The 9,591-nt window shown below is 52.1% G+C and overlaps 1 protein-coding gene across 1 annotated transcript; it reads right to left on the minus strand.

Moving 5' to 3' along the window:
* Positions 1-5,927: 5,927 nt before the first annotated feature.
* On the minus strand, positions 5,928-9,347 carry Ccdc8 (coiled-coil domain containing 8). Its single transcript, XM_032894347.1, has 2 exons — positions 9,137-9,347; positions 5,928-9,018 (listed from the first exon to the last, which is right to left on the minus strand). Exon 2 carries the CDS (start codon positions 8,460-8,462, stop codon positions 6,486-6,488), a length of 1,977 nt encoding a protein of 658 aa, XP_032750238.1. The 5' UTR covers positions 8,463-9,018; positions 9,137-9,347; the 3' UTR covers positions 5,928-6,485.
* Between the last annotated feature and the right edge of the window lie 244 nt (positions 9,348-9,591).

The following is a 9,591-nucleotide window of genomic DNA, read 5'->3' on the forward strand; positions in this document are numbered from 1 at the left end:
CTAGCAAGTTCAGGCCAGCCTGATTTCATGAGATCCTATAAAGCAAAAGTTGGGGAGGTGTCACTCAGGCCCGGGACTCCAGGTCCTGCTCACTATCACCCTCTACTGTTGCTGGCAGAGTAAATAATTTCTAGACTGAAGCCAAGTTGTAGAGCATGACATGTACAGTGGTTCAATGTGCCAGGATCCCCTGGATCACTCAGGCAGAGAAACAATTCTGTGTGTGTGACAAGGGCCTAGAATGACTTATGGGAGGAATGAAGGTGCTGGAGACCCGAATCCCTAAGTCCCTGCCAGGCAAGACTAGAATCCACCACTAGGTGGTGCTCCAGGACCACAGCTAAAAACCCATCGATGGCTGGCACTCAGGACAAAATAGCGTGCCCAGGCCTGTCCACCTTTGAGATGGGGGGAGGGCAGTTTATACCTGTTACAAAACCCACAGAAGCTGATGTTTCTATCTCACCAGTGATGTTCTACAATGTCTAAAGCTCTACCCAGACAGACAGGGTTATCCTGTAACCCAGGCTGCTCAGAAACCTCCCATGTAGCAGAGGATGACTTTGAACTTTTGATCCTACTACATCTACCTCCAGAGTGCTGCCAGTGTTTCAGGCATGCACCACTGAGTGTGGATTTGGTGGTGCAGTTGAACCCAGGGCTTCCTACAAGATAGCAACAACCAGGCTACTTCCCCAGTCCTAGATGCTCTTATTGTGAGCATTTTTCCAGATGGGGAAATTGGCTCAGAGAGGGTGGATGACTGGCCAAGAGTCACACAGCCCTGAAATAGGAACCCACTTTCTTGACTCACCTGATGATGACCCCTCTTGCTCCCAAACTTGAGCTAGGGAAATGTGGTTATGGAGAATAAGAGCCAGACAGCAGTCAGAGGATCGATGGTGAGCATGGATGCTTCCTGCCTGGTCTCCAAGTGGTCTCTGCACACCTTCCCCCTATGGTGGTCATGGTCAAGGGTAATGTGGTGAGGAAAAAAAGCTGCTGGTTAATCTTCGCTGGTCAGGGGCAACAAAGAGTAGGAGAGCACTAGGACTCCACAGCATCTCCGTCTTGAAGGGTGGCTAAGAGACTAGTTTCAGATGTGTACAGACCCCAAAAAGAGGATGGAGGTGGCTCCAGATGGCAGGAGTAGTCCAGGAAGCTCCTCCAAAGACCCATCACCACCACCTCCTGACTCCTGTTTCTCCACGGCTGTCAACCTTCCTTCCTCAGCCTGGGCCTGGGAGCCTCAGCTCTTTCACCTCATTCTTGTGACACTGAATGGCAGCCAGACTGATTCAGATAATGAAGAGCTTGGAACTATACCTCTGAGATGGAGTCCCCCAGTGAGGGGCTGGGGGTGTGGCTCAGTGGTAGAGCCCTGCCTAGAATCCCCCAGCATCCAGTGAGGGGTTGGGGTGTGGCTCAGTGGTAGAGCCCCTGCCTAGAATCCCCCAGCATCCAGTGAGGGGTTGGGGTGTGGCTCAATGGTAGAGCCCCTGCCTAGAATCCCCCAGCATCCAGTGAGGCCCTAAGGCATGGTTTCATGGTAGAGCACTTGCCTGACACGCATAATGCCCTGGGTTCCACTTTGAAGTCAATAGCTTCATCTTTGTTTTTTAAAGATTTATTTATTCATTTATTATATATAGGAATACACTGTAGCTGTCTTTCAGATACACCAGAAGAAAGCATCAGATCTCTTTACAGATGGTTATGAGCCACCATGTGGTTGCTGGGAATTGAACTCAGGACCTCTGGAAGAGTAGCCGGGTGCTCTTAACCGCTGAGCCATCTCTCCATCCCCAATAGCTTCATCTTTTAAAAAGCAAGTGCGATCAGGACCACAGAAAAATGCAATTAGCTGTGTAATCAGTCTTAGGATAATGTTCAGAAATGAGCAATATTAATGTCTTAGTGCAGGATAGCCTGCCATTTTTGTATTATTTATTCATTTATTATTTCGACAGTGTCTCTTATAGACCAAGCTGGTCTAAAACTCACTCTATAGCCTTCCTTGTAGTCCTAATCCTCCTGCATCATTTGTTACCATACCAGACAAAAGTGTCAAAGGTGCCCCCCATCATGCTCTTGGCTGGGCCCACATGAGAGCCAGTGGTTTCAATTAGTCTGAGATAGACAGAAGTGATCTCCGAGTCCCTGCACCCTGCTGACTCAGTGTTATCCACTCATCAGAGCTGCCGCTACAACAGAGCAAGGAGAGAATAAGAATATGCCACTTAGGGGTTGGGGATTTAGCTCAGTGGTAGAGCACTTGCCTAGGAAGCGCAAGGCCCTGGGTTGGGTCCCAGCTCGAAAAAAAAAAAAAAAAAAAAAAAAAAAAAAAAAAAAAGAATATGCTACTTAGCTTGTGGGCTCCAAAGTGTGATTTCACCTCTCACTCCCCCTTACCACGCACATTCTTTTGTTTCTTTTTGTAAAATCGTATTTGTGTGCATGTGTGTGTGTGCATGTGCATGTGTGTGCGTGTGCGCGTGTGTCTGTGTGTGTGCACGCATGTGTGCATATGTGTGTGCATGTGCTTGTGTGTGCATGTGGGTGTGTGTGCGTGTGTTTGTGTGTGTGTGCGCGCGCGCGCGTGTGCGTGCGTGCAGGACAGGTGTCATGGCCTGGGGTGGCCAATGAATAAAGCACATCGAATGCCCTAGAGCTGGAGTTAGAAGTGGTTGTAAGCATCGAGATGGAGACGCTTAGGAACTGAACTCCGGTCCTCTGCAGGAGCAGCTCAACACTCAACTCCTGAGACTTCGTCTCTCTAGTCCTCACCTCCGCCTCCCAGGTACCAGAATCACAGATGTGCTTCATGGGACCGAGTTTGATTTGTTTATCTGTTTGTCTCCATGTTTATCCATGTGAGGTGGATGTATCCACGCCTTATTACCTAGGTAAGGCTGGCCTCGAACTCTTAAGCTCAAATGATTCTTCTGCCTCCGTCCCTGGAGTAGCTGGGTACCGCTATGTTAGCTAACATGTGATTTTTTAAATAAGTAAAAAGAAAGTGGGGCTGGGGATTTAGCTCAGTGGTAGAGCGCTTACCTAGGAAGCGCAAGGCCCTGGGTTCGGTCCCCAGCTCCGGAAAAAAAAAAAAAAAAGAACCAAAAAAAAAAAAAGAAAAGAAAGTGAAGGGGTGGGGCTCTGGGTTGCTCCCTTGCCTGTTTTCATTTCGTTCCTTAGGGAAGAGGGGGGATAGTATGAGGGAAGGGAGTTTCACCCCATTTCCCACAGGACAAAACTTGGAGAGGCCAGGAGTTCGATCTCCACAGTGTCCTACTCCAGGGCTCCTGGCATAACCACCCTGGCCACAAAGAGAATCTGAATGGTACCTGCTACGCCCAAATTCACAATTCGGGATTGGGGCTTCAAAGTCATTTATCAGAAATCATCCCAACTTGGTCATGACTGCTGGTCGCAGGACGCTGAGATGTCTCGCAGGGTGGCCATGTTCTAGAACTGTCTAGAATGAGGGCCCTCACTCCCAAGCCAGCAACAACCAAGCAGCCAAAGCTGCAGTTCTCACTGTGGCCACCAGGTGGAGATCCAATCCGCCAGGTCCAAATTACTCAGGTGACTAAGCTTGACTGGACTGGGTGCCCTGGGTATGCTCAACATCTAACAGCACCAAAGCTATGCCTGGCCTCTCTGCATGCCAGGCTGAATTCTGGAATCAGCCTAGCAGAAATACCTTGTGAGTCTGAGGATCTGGCTCAGTTGGCAGAGTGCTTGCCTAGCATGCTCGAAGCCCTGAGCTTGATCCCCCAGCACCAAAGAACCCTGGCGTGGTGGTACAGCCTGCTATCTCAGCACATGGCAGGCAACGACTAGAGGATGCAGAGTTAAAGGTTATCCTCCTCTGCAGCATAGGGAGCTCCTGGCAAGCCAGGGCTGCATGAGAGACCCTGTCTTTAAAACAACAAAAACCGGGCTGGAGAGAAGACTCAGTGGTTAAGAGCACTGACTGTGAAAATAACTCCCAGGAAGACGGATTTTTTTCGTTGTTTGTTTTTTGTTTTGTTTTGTAGTGTTATTCCAGTCTGTGGCTGTCTTCTGGGTTTCAGTAGCATTGCATATGTCTACAGCGTGTCCGGCAGCATGGGTACCAATGCTAACATTTGTAAGTATGGTGGAATGTGTGTGGCAGGGGACAAAGGGTTTCCTGGCAGGTGCAGGAGCCTGGCGGGTCTGTGCCAGTGTGAATGAATACTGCATATGTGTGCCCACAAACTTACGGACATTTCTGGGGGGCCACCAGTGTGTTTGTATAGGGACCTGTCATTTGTGCCTGTCCTAGGGTCTATGTGTGTGTGCACGCAAGCCCGTGTCACAAAGTGCAAGTGACATCTGTGAAGTGCACAGTCCTGTGTCTAACCCATCCTGCTGCTGATGCAAAGCCCCTCCCTGGGACAGACTCCAATATTATCCCTAAAGCCCACTGAGCTCCAGGCCCGTGAGGGAGGCTCAACGGTCAGCCACTAGGTGGCACCATCTACTGATGCTTTTCCTTTTGCCTTCAGGTGGCTTTGGACAACAGCAAGGACCACCCCTGACCTCTCCCCCTTACCTGGACATCCCAGACAACTCCAGCCCCCACCAACTCCACTCCCCCAGGTGGGGTCCATATTTTGTGTTTTATTCAACACATCAGTGGGACTTTCTTCTGGACAAGCTGAGCTGTAAGGAAACAAGCCTCGTCCATTAACAATAGCAAAGGGCGCCATAGAAAGGCCACCCAGAGAATTGTGCGGAACAGAGCAGGGAAGGAGAAAGTGGGTATACAAGGGTGCATAATAGAGCGTGTGCCTAGAATTCCCCAGTGAGGGGCTGGGGGCGTGGCTCAGCGGGAGAGCCTCTGCCTATCATGGGAGCCTGTGTTATCTCCCCAGATATCTTCCCATGGCAGTGGGGGTGGTGTTAGGGCTCCTGGGACATACTTCTTCAGTTTCATGAGCACTGGGCTGCTCTTTTCCACTAATGCTCGCTGCTCCTGCTGACTTAGAGGCTGTGTGTGTACATTTATTCTCTTTCTCTGCTACTTGTGCCGCTGCCAAGCATCACAGATACACTTCCACCTTCCTTCCCGAGGCCCTCAGCAGCCCAGGATCTGGTTATAAGAAGCAATTGTGCACACTATTTCCCACTATGAGCATGCTTCTGTTCTAACAGTGTTTTAAAGCATCCAGTGGCAAGAACATCCCAGATGTCTGTGGGCTTGCTCAAACAGATCGGAGGGCTGGCTCAACAGTTAAAGGTGACTGCTGCCAAGCCTGATGACCTGAGTTTGATGCCCAGAACCCACATGGTGGGTTTTCTGTGCCTTTTCTTTCTTTCTTTCTTTCTTTTTTCTCTTGTTCTTTTTCTTTTTTTTTTTTTCTGTGCCTTTTCAACAAGATCAGTAAGGTATGTGAAGCCCATAGGCCCTGTGCCCTCAGATCCTCCAGCCCTTAGCAGCCTAAACATGGCAGGCAAAGTGACAAGGTAAAACACAGGGTCATCGTGGTTGGGTCAGCCAAATCACCCCAACACTCTCTATTGCCACCTCGGAAACAAGAAACCGCCTTGTACACATTTTTATTTGCATATCAGCTTGAGTTCTCTCTTTAAGTGCAAAAAGGCCATCAATCCAAGTTAGTGACAAAGAACAGACCAACCCCCCTCCTCCCTCCTCTACCCATTTCCCTTTGCCAGGCTTAGTAAGCACTTAAAATACATAAGGAGTTAAAACACCACCCAGGCAACCAGGCTCCACGGGCTTTGAGATGCTATATTTAGTATTTTTTTTAAATCAACATATAAAAAAATTAAGTGTGTCTATAGCCGTACCACCCTGAATACACACTCTCATCAAGTAAAAACAAGATGATAAAGAGGGCCACTGGAAAAGAAAAAAGAAAAAAAAAAAAAAAGAGGGCCACTGGAAGATGGGCACGGTGGTACACGCCTTTAGTCCTGGCACAGGCAGGCAACCAGATCTGTGAGTTCAAGGCCAGCCTGGTCTACATTAATTCTAGACATGGTCAACATGGTGAGATCCAGGCCAGCCAGGGCTATAGAGAGAGACCCTGTCTCAAACAAAACAAAACAGAAAGAGGGTCACTGAGCCAGATGTAGTGTCGCACACCTGTAACCTCATGCTCTGGGCGCTAAGTTGGAGGACTCCTGTGAGTTTAAGACCAATTATATATGGAGCACCCGGCCATCAGGGCTGCATAGCAAGACTCTGTCTCAAATAAAAATATAGAGACAGAGAAGGAAAGAAAAAGAGAGGAGAGAGAAGGAGGCAGGGAGGGACAGAAGAGAGTAGAGAATGAGTGTGGAAAGGGGAGGAAAGGTGTGGGCAGTGCTGCCTGCCCCTGCAGCCTCCATTTTCAAATGTGGAGGAAGAGGCAGCCCGCAGAGGAGAGAAGTATCCTAGCAGCTAACACCACGCAGGCAGGGTGCAGGCAGGGTGCCCAGGCACTGGGCTTCCCTCACAGCTGTTCTTCTTGCTCTCTGTGTTCCATGTCTGCTCTGGTGTCAGCCCTTAGCACCCTGAGGCTCCTAGCCTCTCCCGCCCCTGCCCTGGGGCCTCTCTTGGGCAGGGTTGGCAACCTGGGAGTGTGCCAGAAAGCTTTCCTGCGCATGTGAAACCAGGAGAAGCGTCCTGGGGTCTGGAACCTCACTGTCTTTACCTGTTTCCGGGCTCTAGATCCCGAATCAGCCGAGGCTTCCAGTATAGCTTGAGGTCCAGCCTCCTCCCTCTGATCATGGAGGACCCCTGCTCTCTGGTCAGCTAGGACCTCCACCCTCTGATTTTCTGTAGCACCAGTCCTTTGGTTAACTGGGCCCTCTGCCCTCTGACTACCTATGGCTTCTGTCCTCTGGTCAGGTAGGACTCCTGCCCTGAGATTAGCTGCACCTTCTACCCTTGCACTAGCTGCAGTCTCTGCTCTTGGAGTAGCTACAGCCTCTGCTCTTGGAGTAGCTACAGCCTCTGCCCTTGGACTAACTGTAGCCTCTGCCCTTGGACTAGCTGCAGCCTCTATCCTTAGACTAGCTGCAGCCTCTACCCTTAGACTAGCTGCAGCCTCTGCCCTTGGACTAGCTGCAGCCTCTGTCTTCTGGTTAACTTCAGCCTCTGCCCTTGGACTAGCTGCAGCCTCTGCCTTCTGGTTAACTTCAGCCTCTGCCCTTGGACTAGCTGCAGCCTCTGCCCTTGGACTAGCTGCAGCCTCTGCCCTTGGACTAGCTGTAGCCTCTGCTCTTGGATTAGCTGCAGCCTCTGCTCTTAGATTAGCTACAGCCTCTGCTCTTGGATTAGCTACAACCTCTGCTCTTGGATTAGCTGCAGCCTCTGCTCTTGTATTAGCTACAACCTCTGCTCTTGGATTAGCTGCAGCCTCTGCTCTTGGATTAGCTGCAGCCTCTGCTCTTGGATTAGCTGCAGCCTCTGCTCTTGGATTAGCTGCAGCCTCTGCTCTTGGATTAGCTGCAGCCTCTGCTCTTGGACTAGCTGCAGCCTCTGGCCTCTGGTTAGCTGCAGCCTCTACCCCATGTTCAGCTGCAGCCCCTGCTCCCTGGTTTTCTGCAGCCTCTCGGGGCTCTTCAGCTGTCCCCTGAGCCGAGGGTGGCACCTGCTCCTTCCTGCATCGTCTCAAGGAGACCCACTTGATCTTGGGCTTCCAGCGTCTGGTAATCAGTGTCTGGTCGCTCAGGTCTCCTGTGTTTCTGGAGCTATCATCGTCTGGGCTGGTGTGGCTGTGTCTCATTTCTCCAGCCCTCTCAGCTACGGAGGCCTGCTGGGCCTGGCCCACCTCGGAGCCTGATCTGGGCGCCCAGCCCTTCACCCTCTGTTTCAGCTTCCCCCAGGACACCTGGCTGACATACTCCCGCCATCTGTCCCCCTTGGATGGCTGGGGCCCCAGGTTATTCTCAAACATGGGCACTGGAAGATTGACTCGGCGCCGTGGAGGAGGCGCGCAGGGCTTCTTCTCCCCACGGCGGAGGAAGGCCTCTACCAGCTCCTGATCATCCTCGCTCTCATCGCTGCCCAGGAATTTGCTGCCCAAGTAACTGACCGGCATTTTGCGCACCTTCCTGGTCTTCCCGGAGCCCCTTTTGCCTTTGACTTTGGATGTATCGAAGTCACTCAACTCGCTATCGCTGCCATTGCTGCTGTCGTAAGTGCCTACAACCAGCCGAAGTGGAGGAGTGACCATCTGCGGGACTCTCCTCACTCTGGGCACCTTGGCTCTTTTGGGGGGCTGGGGTGGATGTGGAGTACTCTTTTCGATGATACGAGCCACATCTTCCAGGGTGCGGCCCTCCTCCTGCAGAAACTGGATCAGCCGCTCCCGAAACACAGCCTCCTTAGTGGCAGGCTTGGAGATGACTCTCCACACGCCCCCAGCCAGCCGGACCTCCCGAGGGATGAGCAGATAGTCAACATCCTCCCCAATCTGCAGCATCCCCACCGTGGAGTCCTCCTCTTTGCGGAACACCTTCCCGATCTTCTTGAAGGTGCCCACAGGCCTTAAGGCCTCCACTAACACATCCAGATCGACATCTTTGCAGACGTCGGGGACACTCCAGAGGATCAGGCAATCGGGAGACGGGAGGAAGCCCCAGGGGAACCATCCCCCCACGTGGCTTTTCTCGAGAGTCTTTAAGATCTCCAGTGTGGACTCCCGAGTTGGGGGCAAGAAGCCCAGGCTCTCTCGGTTTCTAGTCTTGGGGAGGGAGCAGTGGAGGGTCCCAGCAACTCTGCTCACGCAGAGTGTCGCCTCCCTGCAATTTTCTCTTCAGGCGACAAGTCCAAGTTGAGTATCCCCAACCCCCTCGGAGTTGTAGCAAGGAGTTTTCCAGGATGCTTACATGAACCGAGGCACGCTTAGTCCCGAGGCTCAAAGCTCAGTCCAAACTGGAATCGCCAGTGTCCCTGCTCCAAGTTGGGAACGCACGAGCTCCGATCGCTGCTCCCTTGCCCCAGACACTGGGATGAAGTTGAAAGTTCGTGGGAGGACTCTGCAGACAAAGATGGCTCAGCGTGGCGGTTCAATATGGCGAGGCGCTTAAAGGCCTTCGCCCAGCCCCGAGGAGGGTCTCCCGCCCCCAGGCAGGCCGCCACCCTCTCCAAACTGACCTTGCGCTCAGTCTGCGGTGGAGCTGAGAGCGGCAGGAAGTTTCTGGGCGCCCTCCCCTCCTGGGTGAGGCCCACCTTCTCCTTCTCATCTTACACTCTAAGCCTGGGAAGACTGGCAGCGGGGCTGTCCACTCCCTTCAGGGCAGCCTCCCTCTCCTCCCCCACAGAGGTGTGGCCGTCCCTCAGAGCCTCACTGGGGCCAGGGCTTCTCTTAGCTAGAGCCAAGACCCACGTCATTATCCTTCCCGAAAGGCAATGGGGGTCCCAACCTGCCATCCTTGACCCGCAAGCCCAAGAGGTGTGGGTGTCCCAAATCCTTTGAAGGCCATTGCAATTATGAACGTCCGTTTAAAATTAAGGCGATGGAACCAGAGAGGTGGCTCAATGGTTAGGAGCGTGGGTTGCCCTTGCAACCCCTTGACCTGGATTTGACTCCCAGAACCCATATGATGGCT

This window comes from Rattus rattus, chromosome 2 (genome assembly GCF_011064425.1).
Source record: "Rattus rattus isolate New Zealand chromosome 2, Rrattus_CSIRO_v1, whole genome shotgun sequence".
NCBI lineage: Eukaryota > Metazoa > Chordata > Mammalia > Rodentia > Muridae > Rattus > Rattus rattus.